Source organism: Mesoplodon mirus (genome assembly GCF_964341445.2).
Source record: "Mesoplodon mirus genome assembly, chromosome: 9".
In the NCBI taxonomy this organism is placed as follows: domain Eukaryota; kingdom Metazoa; phylum Chordata; class Mammalia; order Artiodactyla; family Ziphiidae; genus Mesoplodon; species Mesoplodon mirus.
The window spans coordinates 27181047-27206839 of NC_138985.1; the positions used below are offsets into that span (position 1 = coordinate 27181047).

Below are 25793 nucleotides of genomic sequence, written 5' to 3' on the forward strand. Positions count from 1 at the left end.
AATTCACCCAATACTCCATGTAGCTGGATATATAAATGTCCAGCTGTTGGAGGTTACAAGTTCTACAGTAGCAAACCTTGATGTGTATCTAATTTTGTTTTGTTTTGCTACAGACAAGGCTTTTTCCAGCTCTTCTCCTCACTGCCATGTTCCTATCTTAGAATTCTGCAGAAGACGATGACAGCCAGTGACACTGAAAATGTCCTATCAGGGTATTGTTAGAATTATTTGGGCTCATCCAGTAAGTATAAACTAGAGCACCAAAGGCCCCAGTGCTCGTTTTCATGAGCAGAGGATGAAAGTCAAGTGCAAGGAGTGTCGTGGTTGATATCTAGGTTTAAATAATGGCACAACCATTAACTTCTCTGTGTCAAGGTTTCCGTATCTTGGAAAGGAGGCTAGTGATAATAACTCCATCCTAGGGCTGAATATTCTAAGTACTACATGAGATAGTTTTGTAAAGTTTCTAAAATTGTGCCTACAGTAAGTAGTCAAAAATGTCAGTTATGGGGGCTTCCCTGGTGGCGCAGTGGTTGAGAGTCCACCTGCCGATGCGGGGGACACGGGTTCGTGCCCCGGTCCGGGAGGATCCCACATGCCGCAGATCGGCTGGGCCCGTGAGCCATGGCCGCTGGGCCTGCGCGTCCGGAGCCTGTGCTCCGCAACGGGAGAGGCCACAGTGGTGAGAGGCCCGTGTACCGCAAAAAAAAAAAAAAAAAAAAAAAAAAAAAAAGCCAGTTATGGCCATTATTATATTTTTTATGTGAATGGTCTAGTCATTTTTTCCCCCTTATATTTGGAATTTTGGTATTCATATTACATTATCAATTAAAGATTGCTAATTTCATTAATTTTATTTCCACGTGAGGGGCCTGAGAAGCAGCTATTAAGTTCAATGGTACCTAGTCACATAAGGTGACCTCAGGCCTTCACAACCAGTAACTAATTTAATATCAGGGAATTCACTTGGCAGTGGAGAGCATCTGACACTGCAGTAGGTATTTATATTAACATCATCTTCAGAAGGAATCGAGCTTTTGATTTTGAGTCCTCAGTGCGCTAGCTTTGTTGGCATGAGGTGACACACTCTACCAAAGTAAACCAACAAAAACAAAAGAAAGAGGATGGCAGTCATCCTGCACTGGCCTAAAAAAGGACAGCCCATTATCACCATGGAAAACAATATTTATCCAGGAGCCACTCTGCAAAGGCACGGGCTCAGCCTAGCAAATGCAAAGACATACACAGGTGGTCTTTGCCCCCAAGAGATGTGATTATAACCTAGTTCATTTTCTTTTCTTCTCTTTTCTGTTCTTTTTTCTTTTCTTATTTTGGAGGGTGGAGGTGAGAGTTACAAAATGTTAGCTACAGTATTTGATGTATAGGCCTACCTGGGAGATATTATGGGTTCGGTTCCAGATCATAATAAAGCAAATAAAGCGCATCACATGAATTTTTGGTTTCCTAGTGCACATAAAATTTATGTTTACAATATAATGTAGTCTATTACGTGTGCAATAGCATTATGTCTAAGAAAAAGCCAATGTGCATGGCTTCATTAAAAAATATTTTATTGCTAGGGCTTCCCTGGTGCACAGTGCTTGGGAGTCCGCCTGCCGATGCAGGGGACACGGGTTCGGGCCCTGGTCCGGGAGGATCCCACATGCTGGTCCCGTGAGCCATGACCGCTGAGCCTGGGCGTCCGGAGCCTGTGCTCCGCGACGGAAGAGGCCACAACAGTGAGAGGCCCATGTACCGAAAAAAAAAAAAAAAAAATTCATTGCTAAAAAATGCTAACTATCAGTGAGCAAATGCCGTTGGAAAGATGTATCCATAGACTTGCTCAATACAGGGTTTCCAGAAACCTTCAATGTGTAAAAAAATTAAATATCTGCAAAGCACAATAAAACAAGGTATGCCTGAAATCTGATATGTCATCACACTTTATCAGTCTCAATAATGTTTATGGTAGAGCACAAACACGGGGGGGAAAAGGACTTGCCTGTGTTAATTTTAAATTGTACTATTAAAATATTCCAAACAAGTTATGCCCCCAAATACAAATACAAGGTCTTGCTCAATCTCTACATTTTACTGGAGGCTTTCCCTGTGAATGAAAATAATGAAATCACCATTACGTATTATGAGCCCATCACCAAGTTTTAAGTAGATGGCTAGATTGAAGGCTGCTTTTGAATAATTATTAGATGAATTCCCACTAAGCAACTCACACAAGGTGCTGAATCCAGGGAGGGAGGGAGGATAGGAGGGAGGGAAACTGAGTAGTAGTTCTGGTCATCCACTTCCTCTTTCTTTCTCTAAGCTTTTACCATAATACTCTATCTTTTCTTAGAGCTTCCTCTGTCTGGAAAGAAATGTATTTATTCTTACTCCAAGCTTGCTACTGGTCTCCCCGCTCGGAACCTTAAAAGGCAGTCATAACCATGGTGGCGATGGGGGAAGCCTCGTTTATTTCCAAATCCCTCTCTTTCCCAGCTCATTTTAATGATCTACCGTGTCCTGTCCTCTCCCCAGGCGCCAGGAAGTGGACCACTTTTAGTGAGAGGAGCAGCTCTTCATACTTCGGTGAAATAATTCCAGTGAGTCAGGCAGCCTTGGAAAGAGGCACGTTGACTCAACTAAGAGAAGAAAGAGCTGCTGAGTAGAAGAGAACATTAATGCTCATTTCCCCCAGGAGAGAAGAGATGAAGCTGCTTTTGTAAAATGAATTAGTTAAGTGGATGGTGAAATGCGACAGACTGTCAAGAGTGCTGGCTTGGGATGCAGCTTGGGATGCAGTGCTGCTCACATCCATAGCACGAGACAAGGGTAGCTCTCAGCTCCACTGTCAAGATCTGTGGGGCTCGAATTATTGTAATAAATTAGTAACTGAGGCTGATCCTGCTTTTAAAAATGAATTGCCAAGCTCAGCAGAAGCAGATGGACAGTCCGAAATTCATATTGGTCCATAAATGAGGAAACTTTGGCTCAAAAAACCTGTATGTAAAAGATCGATATTTTGGGGACTTTCCTGGCGGTCCAGTGGTTAAGACTCTGTGCTTCCACTGCACGGGGGCACGGGTTCGATCCCTGGTCAGGGAACTAAGATCCTGCCTGCCGTGCGGTGTGGCCAAAAGACAAAACAAAACAAACAAACAAAAAAATTACTTTCAAAAGTAAGCGTGCTTAAATGCATTCTAACACTAAAGCAAGGGAAAAAATGCACACACTCAAAATGCTAGAGAAAGAGCGCTTTCTTCATCAACGTGAAAGTAGTCACTTGAAAATACAACTGTTTCTAGGGGAGAGGGATGTAATATTCCCATTGTCTAAATTTCCAAGTAGAATTTTATTTTATTTTATTTTTAAAATTTAGTTATTTTATTGTTTTCAACATCTTTATTGAAGTATAATTGCTTTACAATTGTGTGAGTTTCTGCTTTATAACAAGGTGAATCAGCTATACGTACACATACATTCCCATATCTCCTCCCTCTTGCCTATTCCACCCTCCCTATCCCACTCCTCTAGGTGGTCACAAAGCACCGAGCTGATCTCCCTGTGCTATGCGGCTGCTTCCCACTAGCTATCTATTTTACATTTGGTAGTGTATATATGTCCAAGCCACTCTCTCACTTAGTCCCAGCTTACCCTTCCCCCTCCCCGTGTCCTCAAGTCCATTCTCTATGTCTGCGTCTCCAAGTGGAATTTTAAAACAAGTAGTAATCCTTAGCCTAGAGAACACCATCAATTCCCGTAGGTTACAACGATAGCTCCTGGAGTTATGCAACCCCACAGCCCTGATGGAAACAATGCAGAGCAGGAAGCAGAGAGAAGACCAAGAAGTAGAAATAATCACATGAAATTTCTGCCTTGACCATGTGGCTACAGATTCAGGTTCTATCATTAACGCTCCAAACGATCTCAGCAACATAATAAAATATACTCATTGATATTTTTCTAAAATATTGTACTTTTTTCTACATGGCTTAATAAAACATGGACTCTGTGGTCAAAGCAAATGATTTGAGAGAGAACAAGAAACTCCAATTTGCTATTGAACATAAGTTCTGGTGAATTCAGTGGAGAATAACTTTCAGAAGAAAAGGGAAAATTCCCCATATCCAGTGTTTCTTAATTTTCAAGCTACTTGAATTAAATAAATATAATGCAGGAATCATACATTTTTCTGACAACCTTTACATGACAACTCAGGGAATGATGACACTGACATTCCATGCCCCACTTAGAAATCCCACATCTGAATTCATGATTTCGAGTTAAGAAAGGAAATACTAATAAATTCTAACATTATTTCCAGTACTGTATTTGTAACAATTTAAATGGCTATACTCTGTCTACATTGCCTAACCATAAACTCTGGAGAACACTGTGAGAGTAAATCAGGTAAGCTAAAGGCATTCCATTTAACAAACTGGGCTCTTTAACACAAACTGACGCATTTCCGTACATATTTATAAGGCTTGGTGGTTATTATTAGGCTGTAATTGTAGTTGTTCTAACACCTAATAAGCCATGGTTGGAAAAACAAAGGCAGGTTAATTTGTGATTTCCTGTACTCATTCAGAGGCAAATTAAGTGTCAAACAGCTAATACAGAGCGTATTTCATTTTCTGAGATTCTAATTTAATTCTGCACCATATCATTGACGCCTTAATATAGGGTGGTTTATCTAAAACGAGGAGCAATTTACAAACCTCTTTCAATAGAATCATTAATGATAGGATACGATAGCATAATTATCGCAGTGTCTGCCATCCTTCTAAACAGAGACCTGTTGGCATTTCCATCATCAACACACATCCTGTTTCAAGAGACTTACAATTTCATTTTTGAAGTTGGCACCAGAAGAACAATCATGTGTACGAAACAATGAGAATATCCCCAAATGTTGTCGACTTATAATTAAAAATATTTATTCTAAAAACTCCGTAAACTCACTTGATCTCATTTTCTAGAAGCTAATTATAAAACAAGCATTTTGGAATTCAACTTCTAGATAAAATCATTTTATTTTTCCAGGCTACTGCTTTAGCCCCTTGGCAAAGATGTGTTTTTAAGGTTTTAGTAACCAAGCTGTATTTGCCTAGATTACCCTCCACGCCTAAAATGATCTGATCACAAGCATCTATATTTGCATCACAGAAGGTGCCAAAGCATCCCAGGGATTCGGGATTCAGCCAGGCCAGAACAGAATCTCAATATTTGTCATGCCCCTAACTGTCGCCATGCTAACTTTCCGCGTTTGCTTAGAGCACCCTGCTTTCAAGGGTGCTCACAAGAACGCAATTTCATTGAACTCCTGGATTTGCGATTTGGAGAGTCGGGTAAGGCAGGTAACTTCATTTCCACAGAATGAAACCAATATATGGAAATTTTAAGTTGCCAGTTCCCAGCACAGGCAAAGCAAGATTGGGAGTCAAGCTCTCTGAGTGCTGGTCCACTGTTTCCCAGACTGGACACCTTGAAGGCCTACTGAGCATGTTTTACTAAGTGCCTGGCTGAGGGGTAGGCAATGCCTGCGAATCTAGCAGGGGCAGTGACTGCTAAACAGTAATTGACCAGGCAAGAGGATACGGCTGCGATTAAAGGCACACAAGGTTCTCTGAGGAACAGCCTCTGGGACAGACAGCAGAGGTGATTTTGAATTAGGCCTTGAGGGTGAGGAGTTTGACCAATGTTTGCCATGCAGGGAGGGAAGACCACTGAAGGTAATACAGACAGAATGTCACATTATAAGGCACAGAGGTGAGACTGACCCGAGCTTCCCAGAGCCTACTCCAAAAGCTCAGTGTCTCCACCCAGGACCCCGCTATGCCGAGCAGTCCCAGGAGACCACAGAGCACGTGCTCAGCACGCTCTGTGCCCAGCCATGACATTCCCCTAGCACCTCCAGAGCGTGTGTTGGGAGGCTCAGGATTATCTACACGCCTTACATCATGAACCTTTGGTAACTAAACATTTACGCAGCTAGAGAACCATTTAGTCAACTGCTGAAAAATTATCCTAAAGTTTGGCTGAAAAAGAGGAAGGACGGGCTTCCCTGGTGGCGCAGTGGTTGAGAGTCCGCCTGCCGATGCAGGGGACACGGGTTCATGCCCCGGTCTGGGAGGATCCCGCATGCCGCGGAGCGGCTGGGCCCGTGAGCCATGGCCGTTGGGCCTGCGCGTCCGGAGCCTGTGCTCCGCAACGGGAGAGGCCACAGCAGTGAGAGGCCCGCGTAGGGCAAAAAAAAAAAAAAAATCAGGAAGGATGACCATCCCTCGGTATCTGAAGGGCACTGGTTCCACAACCCTCATGGATACCAATATCCGTGGATCCTCAAATCCCTTATATTAAATGGCATAGTATTTGCGTATAACTTATGAACATCCTCCTGGATACTTTAAATCACCTCCAGATTACTTATAATACCTCATACAATGGAAATGCTCTGTAAATAGTTGCCAGTGTGCTGCAAATTCGTGTTCTGCTTTTTGGAACTTTCTGGAATTTTCTTCTCCAATATTTTCAATCCAAGGTTGGTTGAACCCTCAGATGCAGAACCGGAAGACACAAAGGGTTGACTATATTAAAATCTATAAAAATCCCTGCTCAGCAGTCCTGTAGATAATGCAGCCCTCTCTCCTAGGATTCTTCAAACTTGACCTGCCTTATCCTGTGGTGTTTTTATCTCTAGCGAGCTAATTCTTTAGATACAGCAATTAGGGCCTAGAACATACAGTGTGATCTATACGAGGGCTTGCTGTTCTTACATTCTGCCAAAGAACCAAGACTTACGATTTTTACTGATAAATTCATATTTGAATTTAATTACAAGGCAAACCATAATGAACGCAGAGGAACTAGTTTATTCTATCATATAAACTCATCTTTCGAAATTTCTCTATAAGATGATTTTTTTAAGAGTGAAGCACTCTGAAATCCCATAGAAAATCTGATTTAAATTACTTCATCACTTCAGAGACTGGAGTCTGGGAGAACTCAGCTATCGGCATCTCCCAGGCCCGGTGGGCCCTTGCTGGCTCTGTACCACAGGGCAGATCCTCGTCTGAGACCCTTGTGGTCCCATCCGTACTGCAAAACTTTGGTAGAACATGAGGAATTCCATAGCAGGTTTCAGCCTGAACTTGTAATTTCCTTCCCTTTGTATTAGGGGGCTTTAAATTGGCGTCTTGGTTTTGAGTGTATTTTTAGCAGGCTTTAGAAGCCTGTAAATACTTACTTGTGTTCTAGTGAAAAGCTGAAGAATAAGTCACAGGTTTCTGCATTCTCTCTCCCTAAATATCCACTTCTCCTTTAATGCTTATAGAAATCTGAACACAGATTTATGACTTACCTCCAGGCAAATCTGCTCTGAAATTACAATTCAGTAATGGGAGATGGATCCAAAAAACTGTGGGTAAAATATTATATGTGTACTTGGGCATAGAGTTAGGGTTGTTAATATCAATTAATTCTGTTCACAGAGGAGGACTTGTTTTAAAACAACTTCATTTTTCTTTGGCGTATGTGTAATTACACAGCTATAACTAATAGCCATGGAGGTGCAATCTACCATCCAAATAACTAGCAGGATTCTTCAAAGTATTATTTAGGCTTTTCTAACTTTACTGTCTCAGAATGAAGGGTGATTACCAGATAGGACTCAATGTAAAATCAAGGCCACTCCTAAGGGTCAGCGGCTCCCAAAGATTGACTCCCCTTGTTAGAGTATATATCAGTCTTCTGGACAATTCTGCAAACGAAGACCATGTTAGTTTAGGTGAGGGTTATCCTGACTACCTGATCTTCTTTCCCCCCTAACCTGAGTAAGATCACATTAATTTCCAGGAGATTTTCTTCTTCCTTTTTTTCTTTTTTAATTTTTATTTTATATTGGAGTATAGTTAATGAACAATGTTGTGTTAGCTTCAGGAGTACAGCAAAGTGATTCAGCTATACATGTACCTATTCTTTTTCAAATTCTTTTCCCATTTAGGTTATTACAGAATATTGAGCAGAGTTCTCTGTGCTATACAGTAGGTCCTCGTTGGTTATCTGTTTTAAATATAGGAGCGTGTATATGTCAATCCCAAACTCCCAATTTCTCCCTCCCCTGCACCTTTCCCCTTTGGTAAGCCTAAGTTTGTTTTCTAGGTCTGTGAGTCTGTTTCTGTTTTGTAAATAAGTTCATTTGTATCATTTTTTTTAGCCTCATATATGATATTTGGCTTTTCTTCTTCCCTTTCTAATGTATGTTATCACCCCCATTCTCTCCTTTTATCTTTGTGTAAACTATGTGCTTGATCACATTTGCCATTTTGTTTGGGTGACATTCCCATCAATCAAGTGACCGTTGGTGTACCCACCACAGGGGCTATGAAAATTTACCATGAAAATTTCATTACGATGCATCCTGATCCCTGGAACAGGACCTTCCCGTAACAGAAATTGGAACATGAAAAACTTCACACCCACTCTCAACCAAATACATATCCTGAGTGGTAGGTAACCTTCCATTAGGCCCAATTTTTGAATTTAGTATTTACAGCCCACGGAACACATGTCAGCAAAACTATATAAAAAATACTTGCCAGCCACCTAGTGTGACAGGCATTCTTCAGGAAGCAGCAGGGATTTGCTTCAGTGAGGCCAGGAACATATAGGCTTGCTGTATTTCAAAAGTAAATCTTAGACTTCTATCACATCTTCAAAGCCCAGTAGCTGTGCTGGTAACAAAAATCCTGAGATGGTGAAAGCCAGTATTTTGTGCTGTTTCTTTGACGGGTAAAGTTGTAATACTTACACATGCAAAGGGGGGATCGGAGACGGATCGTAATGGTAACGGCCCTCATGGTGTCTTGCATCGATTGGTACAGGAGGATGGAATGCAGGAAAGAGATGAGGAGGGTCTGAAAAAGAAAGAAAGTACAGCCTGTATAAATGGAACACTCTGAAATGGAATGCCAATCCATGAAACCACACTGCTAACGCAGTCTTCACAACTGATGCCGAATCTACCTGAAGAATTTGTGGAAGAATTCTTTACGGTTCAGAACCAAGCAGATGCTAATACCAGCACCTGAGGCAGTAAAGCCTCCGAATGCACCAATAACTGAACGCAGGCAGGAAAGCAAGAAAGAGAAACAACACGTGCTCCTACCCTGCAAGGGGCCGGCCGGAGGGCAAGGGCTGCCACAAAGCCAAGAGGAACAGACTCCAAGACACTTTTTAATTTTTAATTTTTATTTTTGTCCTTGCCACGTGACTTGCAGGATCTTAGTTCCCCAGCCAGGGACTGAACCCCGGGCCCTTGGCAGTGCAAGCACAGAGTCCTAACCACTGGACCGCCAGGGAATACCCCACTTTTTAATTTTAAGATGACACTGTCAAGTGAGTTTTAGACAAAGACGTACCATCACTACTAGCTTTCATTTCTCCCATACCCATGATGTTTTGTAAGGAAAAGAGTCATGTTCGAAAGTCCCTGCTAGGACAGGAGTAAAGACGCAGATGTAGAAAATGGACTTGAGGACACGGGGAGGGGGAAGGGTAAGCTAGGACGAAGTGAGAGAGTGGCATGGATGTATACACAATACCAAATGTAAAACAGATAGCTAGTGGGAAGCAGCCGCATAGCACAGGGAGATCAGCTCGGTGCTTTGTGACCACCTAGAGGGGTGGGATAGGGAGGGTGGGAGGGAGACGCAAGACAGAGGAGATATGGGGATATATGTATACTTATAGCTGATTCACTTTGTTATAAAGCAGAAACTAACACACCATTGTAAAGCAATTATACTCCAATAAAGATGTTAAAAAAACAAAAGTCCCTGCTAGAATCCATGGCACGTGTACACACACACACACACACACACACACACTTTTTTTTTTTTTTTTTTTTTTTTTTGCGGCACGCGGGCCTCTCACTGCTGTGGCCTCTCCCGTTGCGGAGCACAGGCTCCAGACGCGCAGGCTCAGCAGCCATGGCTCACGGGCCCAGCCGCTCCGCAGCGTGTGGGATCTTCCCGGAGCGGGGCACGAACCCGTGTCCCCTGCATCGGCAGACAGACTCTCAGCCACTGCACCACCAGGGAAGCCCTATATGGCGTTTTGAGGGACTTTGTGACAACCATGTCAGAGTTGGAAGATACTTTCACTTATTTACTTCCTGGCTCTTGGCTGTGTGCTGTGTGATTAAATTCTCTGCAACAGATAAGTGGGTGTTAACTGTATCTGCTTTTCTCTATGTGGGCGCAGCTGTGAATTAAGAAGAAGCACAGGGCCTCCCTGGTGGCGCAGTGGTTGAGAGTCCGCCTGCCGATGCAGGGGATACGGGTTCGTGCCCCGGTCTGGGAGGATCCCATATGCCGCAGAGCGGCTGGGCCCGTGAGCCACGGCCGCTGGGCCTGCGCATCCGGAGCCTGTGCTCTGCAACGGGAGAGGCCACAACAGTGAGAGGCCCGCATACCGCAAAAAGAAAAAAAAAAAAAAAAAAAAAGAAGAAGCACAAATCCAGATTTTTCATACACACAAGGGCTCAAAATGTGTGAATTTATTCTACATTCAATATATGCCTCATATATCCAGGAAGTAACAGTCATTATTTTTTATATGAGTATTTATAATAACATTGCAAAGATTATATGCATAGGGGGTGAAAAACAGGCACATAATTCAATAAAATCAAAAGCATGTACCCAAGCAGTATAAATCTTTACCCCAAGGAAAACTATAAGACTATTACAGATATTTAAAGGCATTGCCATCCTTTTATTTTTAAGAAATTAACAGGATTCACTGTCTCACTCTCTCTCACCCTCTCTCTTTCTTTCAGAATGAGAGAGAAAATGACCAAGCATTGAAAACATATTTAAGAGAAAAGGGTTAGGGTGAGGGTTAGGAATTACTGGGGCATTTAGTAGTCATTTCTCACTGTTGAGTGTGTTTTGGGAGTTTAAAAGTTAATTCTGAATGAAAGTATGTGACGCATCTTGCAGCACTGTTTACTCGAAGTGTTTATTTATGTCCCAAGGAAATTTATGAATTCCATATTCTGGAATCAGGTTAAATAAAGAGCCAAAAAATATGGATATGATCTGATTTCATCAAAGACATCTGATTTTAGTTTAAGCATTTTTATTTCTATTTGTTTCCTTCTCGATTTAGTTGAAAATAACTAAAATTACTATTGGTCTCCTGGACCAATAAAGTCTGTGCGAACAATTATACCTCATGTCAATTATCAGTGGAAATCTCACCTCTGAAGCCACTTTCTGGTAAACGCAATGGAACAGCCCTCTTCCAATTCAAGACACGCTTGACCACAGCCTAACAGTAAAAACGAAGAATAAAAAGCAGGACGAGCATGTCCTTTAACATATGTGGCATCGCATGACATTAATCCCAACACACCTCTCAAAAAAAGAAAATGCTTGCGACTCCTAAAACATGGAGTGCTACCCTTGCATCTCAGCTGGTCGCTTCTCTGTGGAAGATCGCAGTATATTCCATCACGAGCCCAAGAAGCTGTCCAAGAAAACCCACAGGACGAGAACAGGCCCGTGTCGCCAGCAGCCACCATAATTACCCACCTCCCGGTTTATTATTTACACATGAGCAGCACAGCTGCAGAGCATCGTAACTCAGGGGTATGTGTAATAAGTCACCGCACCGCAGCCATCTCCTGCTCTGGCCCTTGACAAAACACCACATGATGACTTTTCCAAAGTCGGGCAAAAACTGCTGAAGCAGAAGGAAGTGCCACTAAACCTGGTTCCCTCCTATTTATCATACAATTTCCTGACTGATGGTTCCACAAACCAGCTGCTAAGTGCTGTGTACTCTGCTGTCAGCAAACTAACGGGCTAAATGGAAGACAGGCAGAATAATGTGCAGAACTGGGGGAATCAATTTTACTGAAGGAATTAAAACTCTACCAGGTGGGGGAAGTCTGGGGAGCAGTGGGAAGCAGTCAACTGTCCATGCTTTGGGTTGCAAAGATGATTTATTACAGACTCACAAGAGGTTTGACTATTGGACCAAATTCCTCTTAGACTAAACGGAGATTTGCAGAGTGTCTATTATCCTAGGCACGAGTGGAAGAGTCTTTAAACCCCATAAATATGTAACTGGCTTGACACATGTTTAAACTGAAATGCATAGTAACAATATTTGTGCTGGGTATAGTTGTCAGTATTCGATTTCATGCTGGCTGTCATCAGGCTGTGCGGCGAGCCTCTCATTAGGAATGAGAGGCATTGATTTTTAGGTCTCCTCACAACAGCCTGGGTTGATCATAAAACCTGTAGCCAGGAAAAGACACTTGGAGGTTTATCTTCAGTTGTTGCATCCTTCTCCCAAGAAATAGTTTTAATATCCTCAGGCTATGAGATCTCTCGGATGCCATTCTGGGAAACTGTCTTTTAAGGTTTGAAATTTACATATAAAAATTGTAGATTAAAAAAGAGAGATCAAGGGCTGCTCTGTTTGTGCCCTGAAGGAGTAATTCACCAAATGATATTTGAGTGGCCTGAAAGTGCCCAGGAAACAGTACAGGAGGACCCACAAGAGTAAACCGCCCAGGGCATAAATTCTCCTGGCTTATTTAAATCCTGAAGTCATCTGTTCACTGACTTTGGAATTTATTCTAGACCTACACTAGAGATGATTTTTCTTGTCAGTGGGGTCAGCCCTGCCTGTAGGAATGTCCAGTCCCCTCCAATTCACTCAATCGTCTGCCATCAGCAGAAATGTTAAAACCCAATGTGGGCAGCATCCACTATGCCCAAACCAAAGGAATCATCCAGCATCTATCAAAGGAGAGGTCTCAAGAGGGGGAGAGAGGGGCCCTCACACTCCGATGAGATGGTGGAGTGGCACCCAAGTGCCATCTCTGCCTCTTCCCCCTGCTGAGTGTCTCCAATCATTACCCTGACACCTGCAATACCAGGGCTCAGTGGCCTAAGGAACACATCACCACGTGGACGGTCTCCACACCCAGACTGACTCCCCATTCAGACATCCTTGTGTTCCTCCCTGTGGACAGGATTATACCGTGGACGGGAATATGCCTGTGGATAACACAGCGCCAGCAAGGGGCTCATCTGCCCCTCTGAGGACAGCCCCGGATGCCTGACCGGGAATGTCTAAAGCATGTGGCCCTGCAGGTCTGCTATGAGCAGAATCTAAGGCATGGAACCCCAAAGGGACCAGCTGTGGACTTGCTGGACATCCAGGTGGCATCATCCCATGAAGCAAGCGCTTCAGGGAGCATCAGGAATCTTCTTTCCAGTCCTACATGAATGTTGTGTGCAGCTGGAAGCATCTCCCGAGTCGTTAGTGTAGATCATCTTGTTTATAAGACCCTCTGTAATGCGGTGCAAGTTTTAAGGAAATGCAGGTATAGTAAACTCGAGACATCTGATAGATGCCTTGCATAAAAAAAGATCTATTATTTTGTCTCTTCATACCATGGCAGGAACCTTAACTTGTGGAGCATACGCTATGGGGGGCAAACTCCTGCACCGGGCAGTTTTTTAATTTCTTTTTTTTAAATTAATCTATTTACTTTATTTATTTATTTTTGGCTGTGTTGGGTCTTTGTTGCCGTGAGTGGGTTTTCTCTAGTTGCGGCGAGCGGGGGTTATTCTTCGTTGCGATATGCGGGCTTCTCATTGCGGTGGCTTCTCTTGTTGCGGAGGACGGGCTCTAGGTGCACGGGCTTCAGTAGTTGTGGCACATGGGCTCAGCAGTTGTGGCGCATGGGCTCAGTAGTTGTGTCTCGCGGGCTCCAGAGCGCAGGCTCAGTAGTTGTGGTGCATGGGCTTAGTTGCTCCGCAGCATGTGGGATCTTCCCGGACCAGGGCTCAAACCCGTTTCCCCTGCATTGGCAGGAGGATTCTTAACCACTGAGCCACCAGGGAAGCCCCTGGGCAGTTTTTATAAATAAAGTTTTATTGGAATACAGGTGCCATTTCGTTTGCATACTGCATCTGGCTGCCTTCAAACTGCAAACTGCAGAGACACAGCTGGAGAGCTGCGACAGAGAAACACATGGCCCACAAAACCTATTATATTTCTTTTGGCCCTACAGAAAACGGTTTGACAAACCCTGTCCTTAGCATACCCCAAGAAAGTAATTCTCAGAAATGTTTACAACTCAGAAAAACCACACACCATTTTTTTTCTTCATGTATACATAGTTTCTGAGTCATAACACTGTATGTGTGAAATACCGATATGCGTATTTGTGTGACTTAAAAAATCTTTACAGTAGGGCTTCCCTGGTGGCACAGTGGTTAAGAGTCCGCCTGCCGATGCAGGGGACATGGGTTCATGCCCTGATCCGGGAGGATCCCACATGCCGCAGAGTGGCTGGGCCCGTGAGCCATGGCCGCTGAGCCTGCGCGTCCGGAGCCTGTGCTCCGCAACGGGAGAGGCCAAAACAGTGAGAGGCCCGCGTACCGAAAAAAACAAAAAACAAACAAACAAAAACAACTTTACAGTAGAAGTGTCCAATCTGACAATTATCCAGAAAAAGGATACTTATCCTGTGATTTTATTTATCATAAATAAATTCTAAGATAAAAATGATAATGGATGAAATTGACTGTAAATCTAGCAAATGATGGCAATAAACACTTAACATCTGAAAATTTAAGTTTCCTTATAAGTAACACATACACAAGGTTACGTAGAAAGCTGATTAACAAAACTGTGTTATGTATGAAACCCAAGCAATTTTTACTTCTGGCAACCACCCAACATTCCTGACTCCTCTTTTTTTTGGCCTCACCGCACGGCACGTGGGATCTTAGTTCCCTGACCAGGGATCGAACCCATGCCCCCTGCAGTGGAAGTGCGGAGTCCTAACCACTGGACCACCAAGGAAGTCCTGGACTCCTCTTGTATAAATATCCATGGGCATTCCCCACTTTTCAGATAGCAATCTATTATTTCTTCTGTGCCAGCATGCAGATATATTAAATTAATCTAATATTTTAAATAGATCTAAGTGCTACCCAGCACTATACTCTGGTCATATCACAATCCATCCAGGCCATGATCCTTTTACAAACATAATTATGTGTTTCTACAAGAAAATGATAAATAGCCCTCTGCAAGTAAATTAACAAGAAATCTGCCTTTACCACCTCTAATGTATCCTAGGTAGTGAACAAAGAGTTGAGCTTTCCCCTTCCTGGTCCCTTTTAATTTCTTTTATCCACTAGTCTTTGCAAGTTTCTCAACTAAAAATCACATCCATTGGATTCCCAATGGCAGAAATAGACCACATCTGCGTACTGACCGACCAATAAAATCCTTCCATCCAGAGCCTCTGGAATGTGCCTTGCCTATGATCCCATATATATGCAGCCATCATATTTTTGTTGTTTCCAGCTTTCCTGCCAAGATCAGAGAAAAAAAATAAACAGAAGGAAAAGCAGCAAAGAGAAATAAGAGAAGGTTTACAGCCATTATACTGAAACTGCAAAACTGTCCAAGGGAAATCACATGAAAACATATAAGGAGTCACTACATTTAAAAGTGACAAATCCATTTACTTGAACTATGCTAATGGTGTATTTTCTTATGAAAGCATGGAAATTAAAAGATGGAAATTCTTACCAGTGACAAATTCTTATGTGAATGACCATTTTTTTGTATAGCACAATTTAAAAGCCAAATTCATAGTTTCAAAAATATACACTGGGATTCTTAACGCTGATGAAGTGAAGGCAGAGAATGAAATGTTTCCAGGAAAGCATCTGGTATCTCAGCTCTAACTACAGAAGCCTTAGAGACACAACGAATTCAGAAGTTGCCTGGTTTAGCTAGTAAACCAACAATGAACAATGATGATGAGATCTAGAAGCTGTGTCCTATCTAAAATAAACCAACTCAGAAAAGAGCTTCCGAATGTTTTTTTTCAATGTTGCAAAATTAGCAGAAGCAGGTAGCAAAATGTAAAAGCAAAGGAATACAATGCTTTACATTTCATAAAACGCATGTCCGTTTCTTCATGGGATCCTCCTGACAACCCTAAAATCATCATTTCCAAGGCTTTATTATTATCCCCCGAAGTCTTGTTTCTCTTTTCACATGATCCTGAGGGCTACAAAGGGAATATTCCATTATCTGCTCAGAAAAGCTAAAGGATGTACCCGAAGTCACAGAAACCAGAGCCTTGTGATGCAAGTTGGTGCTTTTTCTATTCCACCACCAGAGGTGGCACTCCCAACACAGCCCCAGACACCATCGTGGAGCCCCACCTCGATGCTCAAATCCTGCTCCGAACCAGGAATCAGGAAGAGCTCTCAGGCACACAAACCCCGGCCTCCTGCATGGTAACTGCCTGGGCTGAGGCTCAGAGTATCAGAGAGAGCTCACCTTTACCTTTCTCTCCAGAGTTCCACAGCAGAGAACGATGCCGCTAACTCAAAGAGAAACCACCCATCCAAGTCCACCCTGAGAAATATTTTGAAGGCACTGGAAAACCAGCAGTGCCCTTCAGGGTGTGTTGGTTAGAGTCTGCATAGCCATTAAATAATGAATGAGGTCCACGTTCATTCCGCTCAAAATCAGGCGAGAAGCAGTCGCAGAGTAGATTATAGACTCTTCCTCATAGAACCTCCACCACCCACCCCATTTTAGTTCCTGTCCACCAACAACTAAAGGTCTTCGAAGGTTTGCCCCATTAATAGAAATTAATAATACTAAAACAATCATGAGTATAAGGACAATTAGTGAATACTTTAATATATGTCAGGTGCTGTGCTAAATAAGCCTTTTACACTCATGAGCTCATCTATTTCTTCCTTTGACCCTGGAGAGCAGGAATGAGTATGCCCGTTCTTCCAGACAAGGGAACTGGCTAAGGGCCTTATCCAAAGAAATGACATGCAGGGAGCGAGTGGCAGAGCTGGTGTCCTTTTTACTCCAAAGCCCCTACTCTTAGCCACTCTGCTTCTTACCATGACACGGTCAGAGCTCAGGCTTCTTATCATCTCTTCTCTAAACTATATTCTCCAGACTTACAGCCCTAAGCCTTAGACTGGACCATGGTCCTTCCTGCTCCCCAGATCTGCAGTGGTCCAGGAGAGCCTTCCCAGCCCAGCCCAACCCTTTACCACGGCATTCAAGGCTCCCAACACCCCAGCTACATTCAGGGTACTTCCCCGTCCGAGATGCACTGCTGCCTTCATTGTTATGGCTTATGCTGTGCCTTGCTTGAGAAGTTCTCCCCTTCTCCGAATCCAACTCTCTCTTTGAGACTCAGTGCAAATGTCACCCCTTCAGTCAAGCCTCCCTGAGTCCCTGTGGGAACCACTTGCTCCTTCCCTTCTTCATTCTTCAGGTTATTGGGGACCGCCTCGGACAAACTCTATTTACCCACATCTCCTCTCTCCCTGATGCTAAGCCCGCTGAAGGCCCTGTGTTCCTACTCAGAAGCTCTCCCTCACACTGAGGCCCACGCTGTACGCACAGCTGTGGCGGAAAAACACACACGCAGGAGGGGCACTCACTGTGTTCGTGGACCATGCCAGGCCACTTGGGGATGAGGCCCTGCCCTGGCACTGCTGTCAGACCAGAACCATCTGCGTTCCCTCCCAGGCTGTCTGGGGTTCGAGGGCAGAAGAGGCTCACTGTATTGCACACCCAGCAGGAACTCAATTAATGTTTCTTATCAGAAAGGCGAAGGAGGAAGGAAAGACAAGAAAGGAAACTGAGGTCAAATAATAGCAGCAGTGAACCAGGCCCGTCTGGCACTGCAGGACCCTTCCATCTACCTAACAGGCCTCAATAACAGGCCAAACCAGGGCACTCCAAAGGCCCCACCATCTTTCCGAATCCTCCCCATGCAGCTTCCAGGTGCCCGCCACCCCATGCTCAGAGCGCCTGCATACCCTGAGCTAAATCATAGCTCTGAAGTTCACCTTCTATCCCTGCAAGGCTGCCCGCTCCCCGCCAGGCTGGAGTCACCTCATGTGGACGTATGGTGTCCTCACCCCATCCCACCCTGCCATCCCCCTAAGATGGAGCAGACAATGGTGGGCACTCAGCAATAACCGCCCCACGTTGGGTCTTTTCCAAGACGCTGAATGTCCTTTCCCACCAAGGAAACGTGGACGCTCCAGTGAATTCAGGAGACTTGAGCAGGCTGCTAACACCCATATGGAAAAAGCTCTTTGACACAAGAGGTTAGAGGTCAAAAGTTTAAAAGCTCATGACAGAAATGACAGGGGCCCCTTCGCCCCCTCTCCCCCTTTTATTGTCAATAACATCAAAGGCCCTGGTCTGTTCTTAATGCTATTATTGTTACGCCTTTGGAATCCATTGAAATTCCAGCACGTTGATTGCACACTGGGAGCCCTGAAAGGCTCCACTTGCCTGCCCCTTAAACCCTGAATTCTCACTGCCGCTGAAGCACCATGAAGCAGGAACACACAAAGCTTTTAAGCAAAGAGTTTATTTAAGTGCTTCTTTCACCAGGATTGTAAAATAATAAAGCACTCGACGTGAAGTGATTCCCTTGTACGGATGAGCAAGGAAATGGGAGAAAAGGGAAAGAATCTCCCATTTCTAAGGGGGAAAGAATGCAAGTACCAAAACATTCCCGATTTTTCTTAGATGTCTCTTTTCCCTGCAATCTTACATTAGCCACTAGGCATACATTGTACACACGCCCTCAAAGACGTCGGGTATGTGAGCATGTATCAGATGGTATCATATGAGGGAAATAAGTTTCTGCTTAAGGATGGTGCTCTGAGTGCCAGCTATGGTATTTGCACCTCTGTTTTTGGCATCCCCACTGTTAATGACTAGATAGCCAAAATTTGGAAGCTCTCAATACCTGAGGCTTCCTCTGGCCCATGAATAAAGGCTGAGTTTATAGAATTATTACACTGAGGGGGAGTGCGATGAATTGGGAGACTGGGATTGACACATATACACTACTATGTATAAAACAGATAACTGATGAGAACCTACTGTATAGCACAGGGAACTCTACCCAGTGCTCTGTGGTGACCTAAATGGGAAGGAAATCCAAAAAAGAGGGAATATATGTATACGTGTAGCTGATTCACTTTGCCTTACAGCAGAAACTAACACAACATTGTAAAGCAGCTGTACTCCAATAATTAATTAAATTAATTAAACAATTATTTAATTGTTTAATTAATTAAATTAATTATTAAACAATTAATTTAAAAAGAATTATTACACTGATAGCATGGACCAAGAAAGGAGAAAATTCAAAGGAAAAATAAAATCAAAACCTAATTCAAGTTCATCACGATACCACACCTGAACTCTCTCTCCACCTTTACTGGAACGTAAGGCCCATTTGACTGTCAGCCCTTCAACGGCTGCTGTCATGTGACTTACCTGACCACTTCCCTCCTTCCCTGTCCACGCACAGCCCCCGAGCTGCACTTGGGACCCTTTCTTCCACCCTGATGTTGCCCTGTGCACGCTCCTGGGTGTGTGGACAGAAAGCCCAGAGCTGCATGCACGGGGGTCCACAACTACCACCGAGCTCCACTCCCCAGAGTTCACACCTGGGACTTCCTTTCTTGCCGGCTACCTTCCCTTCTTCCCTCCCTCACTGGACTTCTTATCTTGATTTTTTTAGTCCCATTCCTTTCGGGATGCCGGATGAGTTTCAGGATTTCTCTGACCCACTGTCCCTGAGAGCACCTGCTGGCATGGCAATGCCCTTGGACAGTGAAGCTACACTGCAGACAAGAGGCACTGGCCTCCCCAGGCTTCTGGTACAACCCCAGCCCTTTCCACAGAGGACAGAGGCCATTCCTGTCCCTCTTCCTCTCATGTTTCCTACAGTCCGGACGAGCTGAACTGCTCAAAAACCTCCAAGAGGAATCCACATCGTCAGCATTCTACTTCAGGACAGGAAGGAATGGAGATCTGGGGGGTGTCAACAAACCTTCTAGTGTGTTCAGGTGGGCACTCCTTCCTGGAGAGGTCAGTGGTCTCGAGACTGCTTTCACTGAGCAGGGCTTTGTCTGGGTCCTCCGCTGCCTGTGTTTCCCTAAGGCCCAAGCTCTCCTGCCCTCTTCCCCTATTGCCACCAGGACAGCCTATGCCCCTTCTGCTTCCATGCTACCCCCTACCTCTGCTGTGATGCTTGACAGTTACACTGCTTCAGAGGGTGACCTAACTGGAGGTTCTCCCCAAGGCCCTTCATCAGGACTTGACAGCTTCTTACCTTGTCTCAAAAGACCCAGGATCTATATGTTTTCAATGTGATCTCCATGTGGGTCCTCTCCTTCCTCTCCCCAAAGTGACCCTGGTTTCCAGACCAACTACATGGGACCCAGTCTTTACAAACTATACTTGCTAAGTATCTAAACTCAGTGATGTCCATCTGTGCCTATGGGCCCCTGAGGACAGACAACATGGTCTGCTTCTGGAGTCCATACCTACTTCTGGTACCCAAGTCCACCTACAGTCCCAGGGACTATAGTCCTGATACATGGGTATACACCTACCCCGGTACTAGTGGGCAGATCCTTACAGAGAGGACCCCATCCTGCACCTTCTCAGTGAGCTTCCACTTGTCGAGAGTGGAGCCCAGACACATTTCTAAGGAGCAAGGATGCTTCTCACACTTTGCTGTTTGCAAGTATTAACAAAGACTCAAAGAGTGATAATATGAGAACCCCAATGTATGTAAAACAGAGCATGGGTTTAATAACTAATACCACTCAATAGGCAAAACTGATGATGCCCTACTGGTCATCTCAGAGCCAATATTTATTTGCACATTTATCACCTCTCAGTAGGAAACCTTAGAAAACCCATCCTTCCGTTTCACCTTCTCAGAAATCAGGAGAAAGCCAAACACGCAGCACAGTGAACAATGCATGCTGCAGCCCTTAGAGGGCATGTCTGTTTTCCATCTGCACGTGCAGCTGAAAAGGCTTCCCATTTTAAACCTATTTTATAGAATTACATAGAAACAAATGACTATCATCATAATATAGATTTTTTTCACCCACAAAATAAAGCCAATAAGATTCAGCCCTATTTACTCCACAAATTTGTCCAAGAGGCCAAGTGACAAAGGTGCAGGTTGTTCATAAAATCTAAAGTCCTCATGTTTAAGGGGTTACTGTTATTTCTAAGTCCTTCATCTTCAATCCAGACACCCAAATGGACACTGATAGTCAACATCTTTACATGAGCATCTTCAGCTTTGGACCTGATCTGATAGCTCCACCCATGTTCCTCCCTTGCACTCAGGCCTTCACTGATCACGAGGCATGTGAAGGTTCTTCATCCCTTGTCTTTAAGTAATTTCTGTGGCAAATACATAACTCTGTCCCCCAAATTCCAGATCAGCCATACACTGTTGTCAGCTCAACCATTAGGGGAGGGAAAAAAATGACAGCCACAGAGACATTCAAATGATAAATAGCTATCATTTTTTGAGCATTCACTTTGTGCGCAGGGTTACCCTAAACGCTGTTCAGATTTTTTTTTTTTTTTTTTTTTTTTTGCAGTACGCGGGCCTCTCACTGCTGTGGCCTCTCCCGTTGCGGAGCACAGGCTCCGGACGCGCAGGCTCAGCGGCCATGGCTCACGGGCCCAGCCGCTCCACGGCATGTGGGATCTTCCCGGACCGGGGCACAAACCCGTGTCCCCTGCATCGGCAGGCGGACTCTCAACCACTGCGCCACCAGGGAAGCCCCAGATAATTTTTATTTACATTACAAGACAACCCAATGAAGTAGGTATAACTACCCCTACTTCACAATGAGCAAACAGTCATCAGAGAAGACAGGAAGTGAAAGGCACTATTAAAAAAACAAGACAACATGCCCAACATGGAGTCGCTTATGCTAAGTTCCACATCACCAAACCCACCAAGCTGAGATCGAATTATAGTTTTGGCCTCCCCAGAAATGCAATCTTAACCTAGTCAATCAGAAATCACCTGGTCGGGGCTTCCCTGGTGGCGCAGTGGTTGAGAATCTGCCTGCTAATGCAGGGGACACGGGTTCGAGCCCTGGTCTGGGAAGATCCCACATGCCGCGGAACAACTGGGCCCGTGAGCCACAGCTACTGAGCCTGCGCATCTGGAGCCTGTGCTCCAGCAACAAAAGAGGCCTCGATAGTGAGAGGTCCGCTCACCGTGATGAAGAGTGACCCCCCGCTTGCCACAACTAGAGAAAGCCCTCGCACAGAAGTGAAGAACCAACATAGCCAAAAATAAATAAATAAACAAATGTGGGTTTAAAAAAAAAAAATTAAAAAAAAAACTGGAAATAATAACAGTCCTTTATGTTCTAGGTGAAGGGTATATGGTTATTCATTGTATGTACTAGTTTTTCAACTTTTCAAAAAAAAAAAAAAAGAAGAAATCACCTGGTCGGCACTGGTGACGTAATCCCATCCCCTCAAGGAAAATGACCTCTTGTCGCAACCATTCCACTCATTCCACTTGCTGCTAGTGTAACTCCCTGTCCCCGCTCCCTTCTGCCTATAAAAGTCTCTTACTTCGTACCACTCCTCAGACCCCCCTCCTCTCTGCTAGGTGGGATGCTGCCTATTCATAAATCGATGAAAAACGCCACTAAGATCTTTAAAATGTACTCAGTTGAATATTGCTTTTTGAACAGGCCTCAGGTAGGAACTGACAAAGCTGGACCTCAGGTCCAGCCTGACTGCCAAGCCTTCTCCAGAGCCAGCTTCCTGGACATGCAGCCCAGGCCCCCATTCAGAAGGCCCCATGCTTGGCTTAATGCTCTGCTATCACCCTCTTGGAAGTCTTCATAATTTTTGAGCAAGGACCGGAATCTTCTTTCGACACTGGGTCCCACCAGGGACGTAGCCTGCCTGGCATATAGCTACACTTCCCCTCCTGGGTACTCCCCCCACTTCACGCTTCCCCATAACAAAAGCCACAAGCAGCTAAAGGTCATCACTCACAGACACCTTCACCCCAGGTCCTGAGGCACGAGAAGGGTGGGCCTTCCTTCTGGGGGCCCCGTCTCAGCCGTACCTCCTCTGAGGTCCATCATCCCCGCATCATCTCAGACACTTCTCCCAGATACCGGGGACCCGGCTCACATAGAGCAGGTCCCCAGCTTGCTTGGCCAGGTGGCCCCAGGCTGGATCCCCTATGACACTCTCTCTCTAGCCTTCCCCATGGCTAGCAAAATCACCCCTCCATCCCCCAGCCATCCAGAGGGCTAATTGGCTTGTTTTCATCGAGACTGAACGAAGCAGAAGTCCCTCTACACATAAATAAATCACAATTACTAACTGCTAGACTGGAGCGGCTCTCTCCTCCACTGTGGCCTTGGCAAAGAAATTCCCAGTCCCGCTGGGGCAAGCCGAAAAGCCCCAGACTGGCCGGGCAATATCCGCTGGCTGGGCTTCGTTTATTATTTAAACAGTAACTTAACGACTCTTCCCGGAGGTGAAAGAGGCCAAACTGTTTTCCTTCACTTCACAAAGCAGAGATGCATGGCTTATTTGAATGTCTCCAACGTTTACTTTAGTCCCCCAGTTAAATACCTTCCTCCAAGCAGAGTCAAACAAACAGTTCACTTCATTAGAAAGGCAAACAATTTAGCAAGAGAATACCAGCACTTGAGGGGGACCCGCACTGGGCCCAGAAACCCTCTGCCCTGGGAAGGAGGCCTGGGCTGCAGCCCTGGAGGGAGGGCAACGCGTGCAGCTCACTTCAAAAGCCTTTTCACAAATACTTCACACATTCACTGGTAATTAACAGATAACCCCGAAGAGATTATCGGCCCAGAGGCTGAGGGCCCTTAGAGGATTATCCAACTGGGCCTCTCTCTGGAGAAGGCAGAGCCTGGAAGGCACACCCTTTTTCTCTAGGAGTATGAGTGGATCGAGTCTTCTAGGAAAACGCCCAAGCCAGCAGCTACCTATCCCCAGTTTAAAATAACGAACCCACATCCCATGGAAATAATATTCATCTGAGACACAGCTGCAAAGTTGGGCCTGGGCAAAACACCAGGGCCAGGGCAGCCAGGGATGGCACTTGATAGAAACTGCAGGAAAAGACCAGGACATGAGAGCAAAGACCATGCTGGGTGTGTTCTCAGGATTCCAGCTCAGAAGCAGGAGTCAACACTCTCCCAACAAAAACTTGGGGTAAACTGGGGGACAGGTCACGTGCGAGTTAAACTGGTGCTTCTCCGGTAGCTGTGAGAGCCCAGAACGGGGTAGGTCGGCGGCCCGCTGAAGCATGCAGCACCTGTGGACAGCAGGCTGGTCGTGACTGCTCCAGCTGGGCCCTGCAGGCCTGAGCTGGGAACCCCTTGGCAGACGGGATTGACCCACACCTGTCCCCAGCTTCCTCCAGGCCACTGTATCTCAGGCCTTCATGTCACACCCACCCATCCAGGGCACAGGAAACCATCTGGGTCTCATATTAGAGAATTAGGGATTGACATATACACACTGCTCTATTTAAGATGGATAATGAACAAGGACCTACTGTGTAACACAGGAAACTCTGCTCAATATTATGTAACAACCTAAATGTGAAAAGAATTTGAAAAAGAATAGATATATGTATGTGTATAACTGAATGTCTTTGCTGTACACCTGAAACTCACACAACATCGTTAATCAACTATACTCCAACATAAAATAAAAAGTTTAAAAAACTAAATAAAAAATAAAAATAAATAAAAAACAGAAGGGATCCACTTTCTTTTTTCTCTAAGAACACACGTACCTGCCGCCACTGCCCCACACATACACACATATCACAATAGGAGACGGTAACATCAAACAAAAATGGTCCAGGCCGGGCAGGCATCCCTATTATACTTGAATTTGTGGTTTCACCCATGTCCTAATTGTGCTGAAAAGGGTCAGAGTAAGCAATTCCAGTACTTATGGCTTTTAAGAAGTTGGTAAACCTCAAATGCCAACTGCAATAAATCATACAGGTCTCTATTAAAACTATAAATCACTCATGAAATTTAATACTGTCATGAAGAGTAATTAAGTGCTAATGTAATAAATCTACAAAAGAAAAACACACACACACACAACAATGCGGAATCTAAAGAGCAGGGGAATGCTTATGTCTTAGAGCTTTAAGACAAATCTCTGTGCCCCCAAAAGGAAGTCTCCCTGTTTCCCTCTCCACATCCAGTGGTCCTCGGGGGGTAAAAAAAAAAATCATTAAAGGGGGCTTCCCTGGTGGCGCAGTGGTTGAGAGTCCACCTGCTGATGCAGGGGACACGGGTCCGTGCCCCGGTCCGGGAAGATCCTACATGCCGCAGAGTGGCTGGGCCCGTGAGCCATGACTGCTGAGCCTGCATGTCCGGAGCCTGTGCTCCGCAACGGGAGAGGCCACGACAGTGAGGGGCCCGCGTACCGCAAAAAAAAAAAAAAAAAAAAAATCATTAAAGGGCCACACGACCAAATAAACTCAGGACTGAGAGCCTATGCCATAACGCCCTTCTTCAAAGCGGAAAAACAACACTGAAAATCTGCCATAGTTCTGTGCTATCCTATGAAGGAAAAGAGAAAGGAACGAAGGAGAAGTAATGTCAGGGACAAGGAACAGTGACTCTGTCCAAGAAGCATCTTGGGTTGAAGGCAAGTTATAGGAGAGAGTCACAGTCATAGCTCACTCGTGCTGTCCTTCAAATAACTGCTTCCTTGAGAACTCATCTGTTCTCAGCTCTTCAACTACTCTGGATCTTTCCATTTGAGCTAGGATAGCTAGAACCCGGAATTCTTTCCTGGGCTGCTTCAATCATACTGTT

At 44.7% G+C, this 25793-nt stretch overlaps 1 protein-coding gene across 4 annotated transcripts in view; it reads right to left on the reverse strand.

Moving 5' to 3' along the window:
• Positions 1–25793, reverse strand: part of GLI3 (GLI family zinc finger 3) — a 281589-nt gene that overhangs the window by 110381 nt on the left and 145415 nt on the right. For all 4 annotated transcript variants that reach the window (XM_082631920.1, XM_082631922.1, XM_082631919.1 and 1 more), the window contains exon 4: positions 8810–8915. In XM_082631920.1, coding sequence (XP_082488046.1) covers positions 8810–8915 — 106 coding nt within the window. The remainder of the gene's footprint in view (positions 1–8809; positions 8916–25793) is intronic.